This window comes from Bombus affinis, chromosome 3 (genome assembly GCF_024516045.1).
Source record: "Bombus affinis isolate iyBomAffi1 chromosome 3, iyBomAffi1.2, whole genome shotgun sequence".
Taxonomy (NCBI): domain Eukaryota; kingdom Metazoa; phylum Arthropoda; class Insecta; order Hymenoptera; family Apidae; genus Bombus; species Bombus affinis.
The window spans coordinates 8,376,948-8,398,550 of NC_066346.1; the positions used below are offsets into that span (position 1 = coordinate 8,376,948).

General features: G+C 38.9%; 1 protein-coding gene and 1 long non-coding RNA gene across 7 annotated transcripts in view; one reads left to right on the forward strand and one right to left on the reverse strand.

Annotated features, from left to right (window-relative positions):
• LOC126914608 (microtubule-associated protein Jupiter) overlaps nucleotides 1-21,603 on the reverse strand; it is an 86,421-nt gene that overhangs the window by 25,977 nt on the left and 38,841 nt on the right. The window contains exon 1 of one of the 6 annotated variants that reach the window (XM_050718767.1): nucleotides 4,617-6,891. The exons of 2 other annotated variants lie outside the window; for them this stretch is intronic. In XM_050718767.1, the coding sequence (XP_050574724.1) occupies nucleotides 4,617-4,678 (62 nt within the window). In that variant the 5' untranslated portion in view covers nucleotides 4,679-6,891. Of the gene's footprint in view, nucleotides 1-4,616; nucleotides 6,892-21,603 lie in introns of those variants that run through there. 3 more of the 6 variants (XM_050718766.1, XM_050718768.1, XM_050718762.1) reach the window with 3 other exon arrangements.
• LOC126914623 (uncharacterized) lies at nucleotides 3,904-4,993 on the forward strand. Its single transcript, XR_007709746.1, has 2 exons — nucleotides 3,904-4,018; nucleotides 4,355-4,993. It is a non-coding gene; the product is annotated as an uncharacterized LOC126914623 (long non-coding RNA).

The following is a 21,603-nucleotide window of genomic DNA, read 5'->3' on the forward strand; positions in this document are numbered from 1 at the left end:
ACGAACGCTCGTCCTCGGGGCCAGGACGGATAAGCATCAATCTCGATGCCACGAATCCGATCAGAAAGATAACCGCGTGCCTCGAGACCCCGCGTCGTGACTCTGCACTCTATTGTTTCCATCTACAGGTGCTAACAGTCCTAGAAGAGGAAGCACGTTGATTTTCGTTTGGATCTTTGGAATTTCTCTATCCGATAGTATCAGAGAAGTTTTACTGGCCTGATTTGACGTATAAAATTATTTAGGTTTATTAAAAAGTTGATGGCACTTTCGCTTATTAAATGTACGAAGAAGAGTTAAGGCCTCAAGTGGTTGGTCTATTTATTCGGTGTCAACCTGGAAGTGATTGGACAGTTCGAGGGTTCTCGTTACGAGCGCTTCTGGAAGTATTAAAGGACCTTCGGTTGGCTTGATTAAATATATAGGAAGTTGATTAAATTTATTGAAAATTCACTGCATTCATCGAGCATGAATGTGTCGAATTTATATTTATTTATTGAATTTATCAAATGCTGATCGCACTTCCATTGTTAAACCAATGTTCAACTTGTTAATTACGTCGAGAAATGAGTCAACAGTTTGTCTATTCCTTGGAAACTTTTATTAGTTTAATTGCTAGCAAAATATACGACACATACGATATAACGATTGTTTGATTGTTATCTTGATTCAGGTTATATCAGATATAGAAGGTTAAAGATCAAAGATGATTTACTGTTCACAGAATAATTCGAGAACTTTCTCTTCAATATCTAACTTGCGGCATAGCACCGAGTGAAACAATAAAAATCAAGATTGATAATGGTTCCAAGAAAGTTTTAAATCCATACTCGATTTTAATCGACCATTTTGGAGCACATCCATTATCCTACATCCTCATCCTAAAGTGCTGCCGATAGACGAGGAATCCGAGTGAATACGAATAACAGGATCCAGCTGATAGACTACCAAGAACTTTCTTCTCTTATACAGAATTCTCCCTAAGCGAGGTCGACGTAATCTGAATATCCAATGACCAAGCCGTCTAATTTCAAAGGTAGCTAATAACACCCTTCGAGGTTCAGAAGCTGCATCGCTTGGAAAGTAAGTATCTGTCCAAACACGACGAAGAAAGATTTCGCAAGTCGTGACATTAATATCCTAATTAACTTTCCAATATTTCCTCCAACAACCTATTTCCAATTAGATCGGAAGGATATAAAGAAGCAGACAGAGAATTCAAAGGAAAAGATTCCTCGTTATTTAGAATCCGCCAACTTATTACTATTCTACTCGTGAAGTCAATGAACTTCGTGGAAGAACAATAAGCACAAAGATTCCAATTTACACGTCCTCGAAAGAGTTTCACTTCCTAATTATCCAAAAGCTATCGTTCAATGCGATTGCCATTGTTCCAGTAAATGAACTTGATGGAGGAACAATAACTACAAAAATCATCAACGATCAGATCTTCCTATGGATCCCACCAGAAGAAGCGAGGAGATTTATCTGAGATTTTTGACTAAACGATTAACACCTCCTCAAGAGGACTGCGCTTAGATAAAAGATCGCGTGGGTGTGTTATGAAGCGTATATAGTAGGTACAAAGAAAAATCATGGTGGCAATTAAGCGCGAACAGGCTGGAGGTGACATCCGTGTAATTACAGTCGTTCAAGAGCCACGTACACATCAATTACCCGAGGGCGTTGACCACATATTAAACGAAGTTCAATTGCAGAAATCTCTTGTCCACACACGTCGTCGATTTCCATTCGTCACCAAGCTTCCTTACGACATTGAAACAGGAAACGGAACAAACGATCGTGTTAACATATTTGCTGCTATTAAAATACGGCCGTTTTTCCCCCGGAAATTAAACACTTGTCATTTTTTATTAGATATATCTTTCATTAAATTAATAATGTTTGTCCTAACTTCGTTGCTTCCTGTTCCGTTTATCTTTCTAAGCTCTTTTGATAAAAAGTTACTCATAGCAAATGATTATAATAATTGGTGAAAACAATAATTTATGCCAATTAGTTATTAAGCGAGAATTATTCCACTGATGTTTGTAGAGTTAATATTAAGATAAAGAAACGTTTATCTTGAAACTGGTAAAAAGCTATTAAACAGGCAAAAATTATCGTGTAATCAGGCGGCTAATGTTTCTACGACGTTTAAGATGTTAAACAGAGACACGTATATAGCGTGGAATAACAGTCACGCTTTCTAAATCCGACTGTGTTCCGCTCTTTTCCTCTATTTCGGTGCAGCCTCGACTTTTGACACGTAAAGATGCGCTTCCTACGGCCGAAAGATGAAAAAGCTTCAGTTCCGGGAAGAAACAGAGTGAAGGATCGACGAGGAACATTCTAGAAGTACTCTGAGAGTCTGCTCGTTTTATCAATCGCCGGTGAATGGGTATTTCTTGGAAGACTTGCGCAAAGATATTTCTTGATACATTTTACAGCGCGACAAGACGAAATTAATTGTAACGAGAGCTTTAATGAATTATTTTGAACTTTTTGCTATGAAACGCGGGAATGAAATATCAATTATTACGAAGACATGATGTAAAACGATAGGACATGTATTACGCGTACCTTTAACCAATAAATCGTAAAGAACAGACATAATAATAATCAAGTGATTGATAATTATCATCTGTATTCAAGAATGTTACGGGGCGAGATCAATCGTGAAAATTAATAACAGAGAAATGAAATATTAATTACTGCCAGGACTCGGTGTAAAATAGCACGATATAAATTAGCCGTAGCTTTAAGCAATAAATCATACGAAATAACTATAATTGATTAAGAACCATTGTGTGTAACCAAGAGCGCCACGTAGCCAAATCAATCATAGCAATAAATATCAAGAGTTTTAAAAAACAAACCACCTGAAGATTTCTCTTTATAAAATATTACCACGAAAGAAATATTAATTATTACCAAGACGCGATGTGAAATAGTAAGGTGCGCATTAAGCGTACTTTCAAGAAATAAAACGCGACAAGCGGTCACGATAATTAATTGATTAATAATTACCGGTTTACCTGTAACCAAGAACACATAAGCCAAAATCGATGCTGCATATTAATACTCAGAACTTTCAAAGCACAACCATCTCAAATACACTACCAGCAATGAAATATCAAATATTACGAAGACGAAGACCTAAAATGATAGGGTAAACCTACCGGTTAGGCCTACCGGAGCAGTAAACTCGCAAGAAATAACTATAATAATTATCCGGTGGTAAATATTGAACGTTCTTGAAGGATCGTTTAGAGACGAGTTCGCTGGTTTGCCAGGCTCACCGCGTGCAATTAGAAAATTCCTCCGAAAGGATGTGCGACTTCCTGGGAAGAGCTGCCGACAATTTTTATCACAGTGGAAACCACTTAAGTAATGCCACAGATAAAACACTTTGCCCACGAGTACCGGTGTGTAACAGTTGTTTATCCTCTTTGTATCGAAACGGCGTATTTCCATGCTCTTTTAAGTACGTTTCTAATGTGGACAACAGGAAACGATGCCACGTACACGGGAAAATCGTTTCAATGAAAACATTCTTGTGGAAAGACGAGTCTTAAACAGTTTCAAGATGATCGCGAAAAAAGAAAGTTTTGATTTAATTGGAGGGGAAGGATTAATTCTCGACATTGAACTTGGAATATTCAGGATTCTTTGGGCGATGGCGACGAGAGCGCTACAGCACGGTTTTCGAAGCGGCGACCAGATTCAAGGACTGCCTCGCTTCGCGATGCAGATCGATCGAACCAGTCACGGTTGTATACGGCGTCTACCGCATCCTGTCATTTTCGAAACCAACCACCCTTCATCTTCAAGAATCTTCAAAGCGTGAATAAAATCTTAAACGTGATATTTTTATATTTGTCGCGTTAATCGATAAAAATAAAGATATCGATCTGTTACAAAAAAAACTTGTTCACTAAAATTTTAGAATATTCCTCTTGAATTAGCTAACAACCTCCTAAATATCACATACGAGACTATGGTTTTTAACAACTTCGTAAATGTAAATATCACATCAAGGATATAATATTTCCTGTCATAATTGATAGAAATAAAAGATCCACCTACCATATATATATCGTCAAATGTATTTTACACTAAAATTCTATCAAAAACCCAGAATATTTTGTCGAATGTATTTAACAGCCTTTCGAAACTCACACACGATACTCCCATTTTGGAAAACTTCATTTATATATATATAGGTATCACATCAAACGTATACTATCATCTCGTGTCATGATTAATAAAAATAAAGCTATTAGTCTGTCACATATTCAAACGTATCTCATAAAAAACTCCACTAAATTAATATTCTTTCTAATTTTCACAGCATCCGAAAGAGATACTCGGACAACCTTCGCAAGTTACAGCTGTCAAGTTGACAGTTCTGTACTAACCAAACATCAACACATTTATCCTGACCAAACTAACGAGATTCATTGGAAAGGGAAAAATCAATAAAACGTGTTTCTAGAAAAAAGGAAAAGGCGTCTGTTGCCGTCTCGGAAGGAGCAAACCGGATATCCAGCAAGAGGGCTGGAGGAGCCGCAGTGCGGTAAAGAGGCGGACAAGCGAATCGGTTCCGGGATTACCTTTTCTTTCCGTATCCAACATTGTCGAGCTCGACGTGTCTGTAGGTCGCGTAAGTGGCCATCGTTCTTTTCTTATGATCTTCACCGAGGTATCTCCTCACGCGTACACCCTCCGCAGCGTCTTCAGGATCCTCTTCTCAAGATGTGTCACCCCTGGATGCTTGTACACAGAGAGAAACAGCCGAGGAATAGCTCCGAATATCTTGAAAGATGTCAATGTCTCGAAAAGTCTCCGATGTATAAAGTAAAACGACGTTGGAAGATCCAACAGGAGGAAAAAAAAAGAAAGAAGATGGAACCAGGCGACGAGATTTCCAACAAGCAGTAGTTGTCCTTGGACTCGAGCGTCCTTGATTTAAAGAAGAAGGAACAGCAGGCTGTTTCTTCCCGGTCCCAAAGAGATTGTCAATTCCTCCCCGGCTTGGATAAGGTCACGAATATATCGTTGGTCGAGTAGAGGTACACTCGTAGCCGCGTACAGCCGAGAAACTGGCAGCCGAATGAGGATCCAGCCAGTATATAATGCCTCCTCCACCGGTGCTTCCCTCCTCTCTCTCTTTCTCTTAGTTGTCCGTTCTCTCTCTGGCGCTCTCGTGGCCGCTCTTCTAGCACCGATCCCAGGTCTCTCTCTCCCACCTTCTTCCCTCCTTCTTGCTTCACCCTGTGCAAGCTCTTTCAGCCTGGTTTCGTCTGTACTTCCCTCTTTCTCGCTCTGTACATACACGTATTTGTGTCTTTGTCAGTTACTGTTCGATCGTGTTCTCCCTATGCCTGTCTTTGTTTCTCCTATGTCCCTATCGTTGTCTCTGTTTGATTCGAAGCCAGTCCAGCAGAAGCTATACACCACCATCCTGTTCTATGGGTGCGCCACCACCTCTAACAGCAGCAGCAGCAGCACCAGCAGCAAAATCAAGGGATAACCCCGGCAGACCGGGTTTGTATGCATTTCCACCCCCGACAAGCGGTGGAAGGCCGACGACGCCGACGCCGACGTCGACGTCGTGCATTCACCTCAATCAATACACGGTTCGGGGAGGAGGTGGGCTGGTGGAAACAGCGGCAGCAGGACACGCGCGGGAGGGACGTCGCGTCGACATCATCCGCGTAGGCATCGCGTCGTCGCGTTCTCGCTGCATGTGCACGCCGATGCACGTGCGCTAACAACGGAACGCACACCGGAGATAATGAGCGCCCTAGAAGAGAGAAGAGGAGAGAAGAGAAAGTGGAGGGAAGGGTGAAAAGGGACAGAGAGAAGAGGGGAGGTGGAGAACGCTGGCCGGCGTCAAGGGTTGCGCCGATCGTTAGGGATGCCTTTCGACGCCGCCAGAGGAGGGTAGACGGTGGCGGAAGCGACAAAATTCGAAGAGAAGCGAGTAGATACGAATAAAATGCAAAGAGGGCCGATTAAATATGCATAAATGTAAAAAGACATGAGTAGATACGAATAAATTCGAATAGAGGTAATTAGATGCAAACAAATACTAGAAGGGGCGACTAGATACGAGTAGATACGAGTGAATGCAAAGAAGAGCAAGTGGATGTAAGAATAAACGTGGAGGGACGTGACTAGACGTGAGTAGATACGAACAGGGTTACACAGATACGAGTGAACGCGAAAATCACCAACTAGAAACGAGATTATGCGAAAAAAATATAGCTTGACGCAAAGTAGACGCAAAAAGAAGAAACTATATGCTAATGAGTATGGCGCAAACAGGGGCAATTAGACGTAAGAATAAATATGAAGAGAAGTAACTAGACACAAATACACGTGCACAGAGATAACTAGACGCAATTAAATATCAAGAAAGGCAACTAAACTGTAAATTCGACAAAAGCAAGACGTAGAAATAAACGTAGGGCGGTTAACTAGACACGAATAAACGTGAGGAGAAGTGCAAGTAGATGCAGACAAACGCGATCAGACGCGAACAGACACAATTAGACGCAAGAAGACGTGAGAAGACATTCTCGCTTAGTTCCCGAATAAAGGGATAACCTTAACGACTTAACCCATTGTTAGAGTAATAAGACAGAAAACGCTGGTGGAACGCTTTTGGCATATGGTTCTTAATTAGTTTGTGATTCGTTGACATTGAACCGGTTAAACAGTTGAGCACTGCCGACTCTCTGAAATGGGGTGAACGCTGATAAATATTGCACACAGAGTGGAAGATGAGGTTTCGAGATATTAGAATGTCTTTGGCAGATGATAGATATGACTCTGTGTATGAAGATGCGTTTGTATGAAAACATTAAGATATCTTGCATAATTAAACATAATATGTGTATAGATATTATCAGAGAATGTATCATATGTTTTCACTAAATGATTATTCAATTTCTAAGGATGAAAGAGCTGACATAAAAAGAAAAAATTACGATATATATGTAACTTACTTCTTTCAAAAGCTAGTACCTCTATGATTTTATAAATAAGCTCGAGAGAAGAAAAAATCCCTTTTAAAAGTATTTACGATGCCTTCTATCGACACAGAGCCTCTACAGGCGCATTCACCGAGTCCTATATAAAATCAATAGCCTAGAAAGCTTAAGAAATGTTTACCCATATTATATCAATACCACCTATGGTATCCACCATGCTCAGCCATTACTAATTCCGTAACAGTCACGTCAATCTCTGAAAACATTTTTAAACCCAAATTCTACGCTCTCCAAACGTTTCCCATCGACCATAAACCGTAAGTAAACCGTGCATAATAATCATCGAAATCACCGACATCCTCATGCGTACAATATCACATTAATCGTCCATGTAGAGAATAAAATGGCGCACAAAGGTTGTCGCTGGACGTCAGGACACTAACAACACACGACAAGAAAGTGAAGAGAGAACTGGTATCCCGCTTTCAAAAATTCTTTTGCTATTCTTCCATCGATTCGCGATTCCACCGCGTCACGCACCGCCATTAACGAGCAACGAAGCTCAAAAAGCAACGTTCACCGTGTCTCAATCGCGATTACACAGCGGAGAGACGCACGGTCGGTTTGTCGCGCGTGTTATTCGACGTGACACGCGAGCATACTGGAGAAAATACTGTCATCCGCGAGAACTGTGCTACAATGTACCGTATACATCGTGAAAAACGTTCACGGTGCGTGCGCTATGATTAAATGAGAAAAATAACGTTAGCTCGCGCAGCCGGTTCGCGTGACGGATGGTTTAACCCTTTCGCGGTCCGAATCTCGTTTAATGCTCTGTACCGATTCGCTTGTGATTAATAACGCGCATGAATCAAACCAACTCCTTTAATCTTTTTATTACAGAAGGTTGGATAAAACATTAATAATTGTATGATATTTCATAGAATTTGTACGAAAAGTGGTTGAAAGGGCTATATGGAGTTTTAGTACAAAAAAATGGTACTTATTCTGCGTGAAAATTTGAAGAAATAGGAAAACAGAGAGGTGTAGAAAATTAGTAGAATCGTAGAGCGACATGTTGCAGCCAGCGTCGTATCTAAAAGATATATAAAATCTTGTGAGCATAAAGAAATAATTATTTTTTCATCCTATCGTCCTGAATTTTTCATCGTATCTTCATACGATGAAAAGGTAAATCAGTGTTTTTGATCTAAGGTATGAAAATTTAAAAATTAAGAAAAGAAAATAACGTAAAACGTTGACATTTCTAAAGAATCATTCTCTTTTTTATTCGCCTCCAGCGAATTGGACAAGGATGCGCATATAAAGGATCTCGCGATCGATAAGAAATTTTAAGGGTTTCCACGGCTCGTTTCCGAAGGGACACGGGAGAGGGTTACATCCACCGGGAAGACCGATTGGGGATCTTTTTCGACCGTCCTCGTGGCGCGGCTCGAGTAATCGACTGATTAAATTGCCCGCCCTTTCCCCTACTGACTTCCAGCACATCGCCAGAGGCATCGCGTTACTGGAAACCGAGCTTAAGGGATGAGCCGCCGAGTTGGTAATTTTGTCGACGCCTGTGAAGTGCAGATGGATCGATGTTTATTCGATGACTAATCATCTGGGAATACCGAAATCGTTTTGTGGACGTGTTTTGACATTAGGGTAGCAAAACGCTATTTATTATTCCTTTCCATAAACAGGGATTTAATCTAAAAGTAACAAGAATTGAAGCTCGAAGGCTTTTCCTTTGGTTTTGCAAATCGTTTTACGCCGCTTTTTATCACGTTTGTGTCGTGAAGTTTTCATGGGTAGATACCGATAAACCGTAATTCGTCAGTATAGTTAAGCTTGTAAAATAAATCCTTCTAACTTAATGTTAGATTTATAAAATATGGTGACTCGGAATTTCAGGCCAATTTAGAATGTTACGCTACATCTATTATTATCATTACTCTTACTAGATATCGTTGTTAATAAGCTACAATTTTAAGATTCCATAGACTAACAATAATCATAACTAACGATGAGTTCCATAAACTCAGAATTCTAAACGTGATATTCTAATACATATTTTAAATTATCTAATCTTTTTAATTTAACTCTTCTCTGTTATAAGGATTCTGCTTTAATTAAATGTTCAGTAATTGTTGAACACATTTTAATACTCTCAACCGGTGTTCAACAATTGAAACAGGTTGTAAATATTTGATTTTCGCGATTATAAACACGATTCTCGTCGGAAAATCTGCAAGATATTTACGCTGGATGGGCAGCAAGGGGAAGCAACGTCTGAGTCAGCTCCCTTTGTTCTCGTATCTAGGACGACTACTCGGAGGGTGAGAAAGGCATTTACATACATGTATGTATACCTTGAAGTCTTCCTCGGAACATTTATTCTGAAATGTTCTGCTTAACGTATTCAGTTTTACGAGACTGCTCAGTCATCTTGTTCGAATTAAGATGTGATAAAAGTCGTCGATAGAAGTTTTTACTACATTCATAGAATAACACGGTCGAAGATACCATTATTCTATTCTGAATAATATTCCGATATATTATCAATAACTTCTTATCCAAATATGTACAGATTATATGCTTATACAAATAAACAGATTCAACCGGCGGATACTTAATTAATTTATTATCAACTACAATTTCCAATAAATATAATTCTGCCGCAAATACAACATTGAATTTAATTATTCTTCAAAGTACGTGTGCAATAAATAAAAATTTAACTTGCAGGATATTTCATTTAACCAATCACTGACTAAAATTCCAATTGAAGATTGCTTCAAACGTCAAAACTGCATTTACAGGAAATTTCACGTAATATCTTTAAATCTAGCAATTTTATTCTCCGATAAACAATATTTTCAAAAACTATGTGTAAACGTTCGCCGGTAGCGCGATTATCACTGAAATGAAATTTGTTCGCAAACAAGTTGAATAGCTTAATCGAAACCGGTCGCGAATAAATTCTGTCAATTATTTCCGCGGTAATCTCACGCCTAGAGATCGACATAAAGATTCGGTGGTTAAGTCAACGGGTCGAGGAAATACGCTAGACGTTAATTGCACGTTGATTTACGGACAAACGTTTAGACAGATTGTAGGAACATCATCCATAGACGATTATGCGGCACTACACGATGTTTCGTTAAGGAGCAACGAATATGCGTGCATTTAACTGGTCGGTTCTCCGATCGTTTGCGTGGCCAACCTTATTTCCGCTGTACGATAAAGACTACCAAGGCTAACTCTTTCATTGAATCCAACGAGCATTTGTTGAATCTCATCGTGAAACACACCATACGGTCTCATTCTTTGTGTAGTTTCTTGCGAGTTTTATAGTGGGAATCGCGTTATATCGCGTTCGCCTACATTTTACCATGGTAAATACAGGAATATTTTCTTTTTTTCAACGTACCTGTTCGCGTACTCTTCTTCCGAGGTTATTAGTTATATTAGAGCACGCATTATATATCGTGAGATAGTACGCATATTGCCTGTCTTTACAGCGTTCCTTCGTTTTTTCTTTGTAGGTGGTCTTTCCTCTTTTTATGTCTTTATTATGATGATTCTTTTTATCCCTCATCTTCCTTATTCCCTATTAGAATCTTCGAAATATTCTTTTTTTCATCGTTAAAATTTTCTGCTTGCATTCTACTCCTTATTCATAAGAATGCATATTATGATTAATAGCGTATATCTGGTAATCATTGCGGTGCATATATCTATAAATTATTGCAGACGTTGCGATCCAGGGATGACTGTTAATTTAATAAATATAGACCGTGAAAAGAATATATAGAGTGTTTATTTGAAAACGACCAATTATCTCGAAGACTACGCCTTTTAGAGAAAAATGTTCGAAACAAAAAGTTTCACGATCTCAACGAAGTTGAAAAGATGAAGGAGAAATTAAAATACATTTTTACACGAGTAAATATCTTTTTAAGATAAAGTCCTTAAAAAAAATCTTTCCGATAAAATTTCCTTCTTCTTTATAGAATAAGCATCAGTATAAAAAAAGTATGGTTTTCATTTAAAGAAAGATCAAGTTGATCTTCAATCGATCTTGAAAGCAGCTAAAAAATTAAAAAAAAAAACAGTACCACAATTGAATTCCCCTTTCGAAATCGTGAAACTTTTGTTTCAAACGTTTCTTCCTAAAATGAGTAGCTCTCGAGATAATCGGACGTGAAGTTTTTAAATGTATGAACACCCGGTATATCGTGTCTGCAATATATTATCCATGTATCTGAAGCAGCGAATTTCGAGTATATCCCATATCAAGGGGCTAAGGAATATTTCATATATCACAGATTAACTTCAGTTCTTTTAAGAAAAGTATGCTTTGACAATTAAATAAATATTCTCAATATAAAATATATCCTATATGTATTCCCGTATATATCCCATTATATATCTTATCCTAGGAAAACAAGAAATACCCCCTTCACCCTAGCCACAATCTCGATGCAGGAAAAGCGAAATAACGTTACAGCACATAACCTTAGTGCATCAATCGGTGCCGCGACTTAATACTTTAGTTTAAAACTTTGCTACAATGTGTATGCTACTGTGAGTACATTCTCGATGCCACAACCCACAGTGTTCGTTTAATGGGTGCTCCGAATGGGCGGAGCGTGTTCTTAGTGAAACGGTACCGAAACGCGGTTACACAAACGGCTTCCGTTTTCCAACAGACGGGAGCCTAAGCTGCTGTACATTGTATATACGAGGTGAACAACATAACCTACAAAATGAATAGAAAGAGCCCACCGGTGCTAAAATACGCTGGGCTAACATTAGACCATCGCGAGGCATCCGCGATATTTTATTTTTACGATTATACCTCTACGTCGTGCCTGCCGAATGCAACCCGCTTCGAGAACACGTAATGCTAGCAGTGTGAGGTAATTGAGTTCGTGTGGTAAATCAGCTCGAGGAATCATTTTGTTATCGTTGGATAAAGTACTGGAGACCATGTGGCGAATTTGGTGTAGTTGAGTATAGGAAATAATTAAGGTAATAAATAGGGAATAAGTAGGCTACTGTGTTTTACTAGTTTAGATTTACGTTCAGTATACTGAACATTCCAAATTTTATAATTTTAAACCCTAAAAATCACAAATCCTAAAATTCCAAAATACTAAAAACTTCAAACCTTGAAATTCCAGGTTCTAAAAATTGCAAATCCCTAAATTTTTAACCCTACAGATTGCAAATCTTAGAAATCCCAGATCCTGAAATTCCAACTCCTACAAATTTAAACCCATAGAAATTCTAGGTTCTTAAGTTCCAAATTCTAAAACTTGAAAACCCTAGAAATTCCAGGTCCTAAAATTCCAACTCCTACAAATTTAAACCCCTGGGAATTTTAAGTCTTAAAATTCAAATTCCTACAAATTTAAACCCCTAGAGATTGCAAGTCCTAAAATTCCAAATTCTAAAACATTAAAACCCTAGAAATTCCAGGTCCTAAAATTCCAAACCCTCAAAAATTGTAAACCCTAGAAATTCTAGGCCTTGAAATTCCAGATTCTGAGAAATTTCAAATCCTAAAACTTCTAAATTCTGTCTTAGACACTTTGGAGAAGTTCCTTCGTCCATTTTGAGCAAAGGCTAGGGATATTTCGCGATCAATTCTCATGTCTGAGTAATCCAGACTTGCGTCACCGAGCTGCATGTAGGACAACAGAGTGGTTGGAGGGATAGACACAGTGGGTGTAGGTCTGCGAAGCTATCAATGAGGCGGTTAAAAAGATGAAAAGATAAGTCTTAAGTTGGAGTGACGAGGGGGCGAGTAATTCCTTGCAAGATAGTCTAGAATTTAGCGGGATGTTTGGCGCGGATATTTCGATGGAATTCTAGACGGTGTGTCTCACAGAGAGTGTCTTTAAGACATGAAAAAGAAACGAGAGCCTAGTACCTTGACAGTGAGTCTTTTGCGTGGTACAAAGACCACCAGAAAGAAGCGTTCAAAGATTGCCTTCGTGATGGTTCATCGAAGCGAAGAAATGGGAAATCGAATCTATTCCTTGTAGCTACGTAGCAATAAAGACTAACATTGTAACGATATGGTCGTGAGAGCCTCGTTTTGCTTCTTAATTAGCTTCTGATACAACGATCAATCGAGATTGCGTACTACATGCGTAAATAGTGTTTCTTCAATCAGAAGAAGACGCATCTGTTATTGACGTAGATTAATATAATGAGATTAATATAATGAGATTTAGGGAGATAATAGATTGATAAAACAAAACGATATATCGAACGATAAATGGAATAAAATTTAGAGAATGTTGAGAAGAAATTTTCAGAACGCAAGTTTTACCTAAGAATATTAATTCAAATTAATACGCAACGATATTTTAAAGAGAAAATTCTTATCCAAAATAATAATAACGACACACCTATATCTTTGCCATTTGAAACGAATCCTTTGATTAACGAGTTATAATTAAGCTAGATTCAAATGGTTTGAAACGAATCGACGGGGCGGGGACAATGTATAGAGCAATAAATTTATGCTTAACGCTTTTTTTCTTACTGTTACTTGGTTTCGACGTCGTCTCGACCGTTCGCGATCTCTGCTAGATGATTTATGCTACTTTCGATGTTTCCCTGGAAAAAGGGTGACCGACCTCTCCCGGCGCTTTCAACGATTCATTAATCTCCCGGCTGTTTCGATCCCGTTGCTTATCACCGATAACACGTGCACACGGTTTCAGCCAGAAAGGAAACAACTTCTCATGAATTTTCATCGTCCATGCTCAGCTGCATGAAACTTCGTGGACCCGATTACATGCACGTGTTTTGTTGTTAAGCGCGTTTAAACTTTGAATGCACAAAGATTCGTTATATGTACAATGTACAAATATTTCGTATGCAGAAGTCTATTTATCCGAAGTCATTGGAGAACAAAAATACATTTGTATAATAGGAGTTCGCAGATCTTTCCCGGTATCTGTGATTTCTCGTTCAAACAAAAGAACCGAATCGATGGAAGTTCGTGTAACAAGACACGAACTAAAATTTTATTTTTTGGAGTTCTACCGAATTTTGTCGATGTCTCTGCTTCCATGCACTTCGATGCAACTTCGATATTCCGAAGGGCACTTCGAACCACCAAAATTTTTATTACATTTGGAATTTCATGTTCCCGTTTATAACGTTGCCACATAGTAGAGCAGCAGCCAAAATTTCGCTGTAATAAATCCAACCGAATTCTGAAACTGTTATTCTAAACGATAAATCTCCGATAATGTTATCCCGATGAACAAACGATAAAACGCTGGAGATCGTCGAAACACCTACAACAAATCGTGTCTCTATTCATATCCTTATCACGAAAGGAGGAGAGTACGGAAACTGCTAGAAAGAGCAAACAAAACGCAAGACCAAATAAGCCTATCGTCGATTCAATCTGTGTCATCGTCCTCGTGAAGCGTGACACGTCAAACACGAAGAAAGAAAGAAAGAATAAAGAAAGAAGAACAAACATATCGAACGTGTTTTCCCGTTTAAAGCCACTCCGTGACGAAAAGGTGAAATCCCTAGAAATTTCTGAAAGCATTCCATACTGGTGTAACACATCGTTTTCTCGACTTTCAGAGAAATTCACCAAGTAAATCCGACAGCTTCATACTTAATGTATACATACGACGTATTAATCCGCGGTTTATTGGCCGCTTCCGAGTCTACTTGCATCTCTCGGTTTGCATTTCTCGTTGTTCGTCTTTGGATCGACGATAAATCCGACTGCGATTTGCATAAACCGTACCAAAGAAATCGGTTACGAGATACAAATCGACAATAAATCATACATTAGTCTTGCCTGGACGTGACCGACGACCACCGGAAACGTACCATTCGATTCTTCTGTCTGTTGCACCTCGATACGGGGCCGAGTAATATCCTGAATCGAATATTAGTCGGGGCAGAGTGGCTTCATGGGTGGCGAGTCGCCACGGAAACGGGACATTTTCACCGGCTGTGGTTTCTCGCGATCCCATTGAAAGAAAGCGTGGCCCTAATGGCTTGTCATCTTCGATATTCATTACTACACTCGCTGTTTCTTTTACCGGGAATATGCATTTTTTAATTGCCAAGCAGACCTTGATGTCTGCTTGACTCGAAATACCTAGAAGAAGATAAAAAGTGGCAAATATTTAGAATTAATCGGTAGGAGATATTAAACGAACAACGATTTATACATGGTGATTCCATGGAAACTAGGATGATAAAACAGATGATATAAAATATTCCAAAAAATTTTTGGAAAAGTTACCCGCAACAATTAGATATTTTGTACAAAATTTCTATTGTATTTATATGATATCTTTCTCAAAACTTGCGGCGAAAATTTAGATTCATCCAAATAGAACTTCCTATACCATGAACTGTCCCAAGCTCGCATCACGATCAATCCTACTTTTGTCAAACACCTTCCATCTTAATTCATCAACAAACCCGTGGATGTCATGGAAATCATTTCCAAACACCCAGTATATCGCACTAATCAAACATTTGAGTAAATATCGTACGCGGTACTGCAAGTTACACATTGAACAGAGGCAAACGCGAGCCTCGAATTACCAGGACTGACACTTCCGTTTTTCCGAACGAGTAAATCATCGTGTACATCGATCTATCGAACGTCTCCGCGGGATAAGCACGTTGGGGCAAGGGTCAATGGTATTATCGAGCGGACAAAAGGCCCTCACGGGACGTGACGAATGTGCTCGCTTAGCACTTACGAACGCCCACGATGTCGAGGCGAATAAATTCGTCGATTGTCTGAAAATACCCGTGGCGCGCGTGGCGGCCGTGTTTGTTGAACGTTTACGAGCACCCACGGCGCTCAAGAGATTAATACCGTCGCGCCATCATAAGGAAAAAGAAATTTGCGAAAAAGTTCCATAACCATAGTTACGTTGCCACGATCGGTTGAACGCGGTTTCGAGTAAGCCAAGTGATCGAAGAGTTGTGCGATGGTGAAAGTATGGTTGTGTGTAACGGTGTATGTCTAGGAGACTGTACAGGTTGCGATATTTGGTTAGACGGAGAGATAGTTGCAAATGTTAAACCTCGGTTGATGAAATAAGTTAAATTGGTTGGTAGATTGTAGACATAAGTGCAGTGTATGTCGGTGGTATGCTGTCATTATAAAAATTTTAAATTAATAAAATCCAACATAGAAGCCAACAGGCAACACTAAATATAATAAGCTCTTTATAAAGTATGGATTTCCATAAATCTTCAATCTAAATCCACCTAACATTTATCGTTTCTAAATACGTGGACATCGAAGAACCGTGTAGAGTGGCAGAAAAAACGGCACTGCGATGATCGCAACGTTATCCAAGATTACGTGGAGGCAAGTAATCATCCTTTAATCACCGCGAATGCAACGCATTGATTGAAATTGTACCGCGCCACGGTACATCTATGCCTGTTACTAAAGTTCTTCGTGCAAACGGTGACCCGAATGACTAGGGGTCCCTGCATCGATTCCATTAGCGGCTTCTGTACAACTGTACTCTTCACCGTGGTGGCGTGTTTCTCTGTAATCGTTCTTGGAGTAGGTTCAGAAGGTTCGTAGACTCCCGGTGAAATTTACGGTTAGATCCGAGGTCCTAATCTAGAGCGAATAAAATAAAGAGAACACGGACTTGTCTCGAAGAGTGAAATTCCCGCGAGTCAAACGGGCTACGGACCGTCTACCAAGAGTCATTGTTGTGTAATTAGCCGTTACCAGGCGTAAATTAAAATTTATAGCGACGTGGCCAGGCCAGAGCCGACATAGCTCATCAGTGAACCATGGAACGACCGGTATTATATACTTTCTATCAACCGTTCGAACTTTTCCTGAAACCCTTGTTTGTCCCGCGTGAAAGTCTAAGATCTTTCAGATTCGTGCGATCGTTTGACCATTTTTGACGAATCGTGCAGCTACTTGAAGATGAGCATTCGAGAGAGTGGAAACTCGCTAAGCTATCGTCTTTAAAATAACCGATTCTAATATTCCTTTAGCGACTCTGTGGAATAACGCGAAATTGGATAAATAATATGTAGCAACGAGAGGAAATAATGAATTCTTCTTCGATATTGCAGCAGCTTTTGTTCGACGTGGTAGGTAAGTTTAAAAATACGGGAAAAACTCCTACGTGTTTTCTTTATAAAAATGTACTTCTCTTTGGAACACGTGGAAACATCTACCCTTTGTTCACATTAATTCTTGTAACTGTAAATCGTTAAAAATTTCTTTCCGTTTTATACTACTTGCACGTAGAAAGTATCTTCTGCCTTGCAAAACATTTAATTGTTTTCACCAGAACTTTGGCTAATTATATAACGAACATAACTTGACTAAACCTATCTGTATGAAAAGTATCTTCTTTTGTTAACAGATTCGTTCTATTTTAAAATATCTTCGAAATATCTTCTTACTGCTTGTTACTCCAAATCACTATCACTGATTTGCATTCGATGATCTTGCTACCAAGAATTAAAGGTAATAATTACAAATAAAAATTCGAAACTGTATCAATCCAAAGACCACAGGTAGAATATAAGATGATCTCTAACAAAGCCATCGACGAGGAATGAACTCGTCGCCTAACAGTGGGCACCGCAGCACCCTTGCGGGAACTGGTCCGAACACGGGCGCCATAGCAAGTCGAAGCATACTGTAAAAACACCAATCTTCCGCGTAAGAACGAACGACGCGAGGAATCCAAACAAAACCAGCCCATAAATCCACACCATTTTTCCAAGTGCACCTCGCAAACACAGCAAGCAAAATTAAATACCCGACGCATGCTCCCAGAGACAAGAAAAGGTAAGGCAGAGCAAGGAGAGACAAGCCAGACGCGAACGGTGGTTGGTTTCATGGGAAATCCGGTTACAATGTGGCTAATGGACGCGAAGCAACGACGTTACTCGCGGGATTCACCGTGACGAAATGACGGAGCGGAGCGTCATTTCGTTGAACGACCACGGTAAATCGCCGCTGGCACGCTCGCGATATTTTCTTCCATCACAGATCAGAGAAACCACATACCTACATTATCGTACAAAAGTTTGAAGTCTCCTTTCCATTTTTATCCACCTCGAATATTCTATTAATTTTGTTAGCATTTTCTACGAATCTTCAAGTAAAGAAGTTTCCAAGATTTCCCTGGATTTAATAAATTTATACTTGAAGAGGTTTATCTAGTCGTTGGCAGCGATTCTAACTGGCTGTGTAGCTAATCAGAATGAATCGTTAAAACTGAAGTTTCATATTTTAGGTCCATCGTGAATATCCCAATCTTTTCTGTCAAGTGTAACGAAATATTCGTCTCTAAATTTACTCAGAATAAATGTTCTGCATAATTATTTTAAAAACCGAAATCGATATCATAATCTGTTTCAACCCTTACTGGTTTCAACTTTAAATCTAAGAGTTATATTTGGAAGTAACGATAAATATCGATAATTTCACATACTTCGCCGATTTAAACGATTTTTGAATATATTGTAGAAATTAACACTTTGAATAACTTTTTCCTACACATCAAACATTGTTGGACCTTAGTTTTCGAGACATTCGAAAAAGCTTCTATGTGTTAACGCTACAATGAATTTTGCCAATAATTGTGCGTCCGTGACACCGTATGCGTCGGTATTGGTTGCCGGTATCCTAATTGTTATATTCTGATGTCGTTTCCACGATATATCCAAAAAATCATCGAAATTCACAAAGTGGCCGAGATATCGATAATTAACAAAGTAAGAAAAGAATCGTGTCGTTCCAGAAATCTACATCAAATTTCAGAAGGAAAGTTACTCTGTGCCAATACCTTCGTTTAGCGCGAAAGATGAGCTTGGAATCGGTTAGAGAATAATGACGCAGCGTCGACGAGTAATCGAGAGCGATGCGTGTTCCTCGGAGAGGATGCCAGAGGATCTCGATGCCGGAGATACCCTGCGGCGACCGTCTTTTAATGCCCTGTTAACGATCGTTTTGTTATCTACTCGGTTGCGACACCTTGTTAATAAGTTGACAAGGATTGATATTAGCTCCAAGTCTGCAAAACAGATTGGATCGACTCTCGTGAAACGGATGATCGTCTATCTGCTTGATTGGTTGGTTAAGTTAAGACGATGCGAAGGTTTCGAGTGATTTTTTGTCAAGTAAAATACTCCTGTAAATCATATCCCGGCATTTCTGATGAGGCTTTTGCGGTTCATAAAATAGGGCGAGTTCTTTACTACCGGAACTAACAAACTCATAAAATTGAAGGTTCTCAGACTTTTTGTTCTTACGACAAGTAAAATTACGCGGCTACTATTCATCAAAATTAATATTCGCTTCTATTGGAATGGAAACGTGATTGCGTATATTTAACGACCTTTGTCATACCACTTTGGTTAGAATTACTTTTATGTTATATATTTGAGAACGAATTTGATTAAAAATACAAATGTTCGGAGCCTTAGTTTCAAACACACTCATATGAAATTTGTATCTTGTTGAAGAAGAGAAAATTGTCGTACCTGGTACACCATAGATCGGGACGCGTAAAAACAATCGGAGATGCGATCTCTGACAATTACAAAGTGCTAAGGATCACTTGTATGGAAATGGAATCAAGTTCGAGGCGGCGGTATCTTATCATTGTAACGATAATGAACGAAGAAAAAAAATCCATGTACTGCGTTTATGAAAGAAATCGATCAGCAAATTCATAACTTCGACTCACGATCGCTGTGTTCTTTGCGTTTACGAAGCTCCAAGTATATTTCCATCAATTTCACGCGTTTCTTCGTCAAATTATCCAACGTAAATACAAAATTGCACAGTTGATCGATCGTTAATCGACGCGAGTTTATTTCTTTTGATATAAGCGCCGCGTCATCGCGTCACAAACTCCATGTATCTCCTTGATAATCACTGAGAGGGAGCAAGATGCACGACGGAAGTAGAGGATCGTGGCGGAAGTGGCGATGCTCGAAATCGTTGGAACCGTTACAGTGTTCATTTCGCATGAATACGATGAATGGGGCTACGTAACAGAATTTCGGCACGCGCATGAATATCAATGACATTAATGGGAAATGTTTCACGCGATTATTACAGCGAATAAAAAGATAAGCTTACAGTTATGTTTATTGCGAGATTATCGTTGCGTTAAAAAGAGATTTTAATGTCATCCTCTTAGATTGTAACCTCAATTTGTATTGAATATTCTACCGGTAATCCGTCTGACACGAAAAGCGAATGATTTGTGATCTCTCAACGGTGCTCAGACTAATTCAATTTCTTCAAACCTCCTGTACTTTACAAATTTAATTGGGATTTGAACACGGTATTTTTTAAAGCTTATTAATATATTTATCCACGTCTTTTAACGCCGTCTGAATTGTACGACTTTTCAAGAAATACGATTCGATAATCAAAAGGTTTTCAAGAGACGCGATGCAGGTGATAAAATAATCACGCATCAATGCGTTTACGAGTGATAATCGAGATGATGTAAAATGAGAAAAGGGACGGGCAAACAAGGGTGGTGCCTGGATCTACAATAGTGACTCAAAGGTACAATGACCTAAAGCTGGATACCTCGATACTCGTATCAATATTGAACACCATATGACTCACCAGTACCGAGTCAATTAAGCGTCTGATAAGTGAGACTTTATCGCAGTTAATGAACTCTGACAAGAAATATCCTTTTCTCTGTATAAAAAAAAAAAGAAAAGAAAGAAAAAGAGAGAGAAAGATTTTGCCAAGAGACGTTTTAAGGGCGCTAATCCGTAATAAATTCAACGAAACAATTTGAAAGAAGAAGAGGCAGAAACAGGTTGCGATGATTATTCGTTGCGTGTGTCGGTTCACGATTTAATATTCGTATAGTAAGATATGCCCAACCCTCGAAGAAGCACGAACATAAACGATGAACAGATTGAAATTCATTAGGATTCGAACGATGCACCGGCTCGTGCTCGATAACGCTGCACGCGTCAACATTTGACAAACGGTACCCGATAGCTTGCAGGAAGTTAGAAATCGTGCGTGTATACGAACATTGAATTCGTTTTTTCCTTCCAAGTGTGACACATATGGAAATGATTTGGAGATGTTACTTCTACTACTTGAAAAGACAGGAGAACGCGTCCTACTAGAAGTTTAAATTAAATAATTACTTGAAATATTTATATAATTGTGCAAATGTGACATTTACATGAGATAATAATTTTAGCTTCTAGGCTAGATATGAATGAGAATAATATTTTAGAATATTTGGGATATTCTGAATAAAGAGTGTTATTTTAAAATACCTTTAAAATACTACTTGAAATGCCAAGAATATTGGATATTGTTTTATAATATTTGGAATATTCGGAGTACTTAGTTAAGCAAAGATAAAGAACTTCTTTGAGTCGTATAGAACAAAACATCGTGTATGAGAAGAAGGAACAGTAAAGGTTTGTATTTTCCTTTGACATCGAGAATTAAAGCAAGTTTCCCTATTATTGCAGAGTATAACAGAGGTTTACCGTTTGCCATAAAAGTACATCAGAGGTAGCCGAGAAAAAT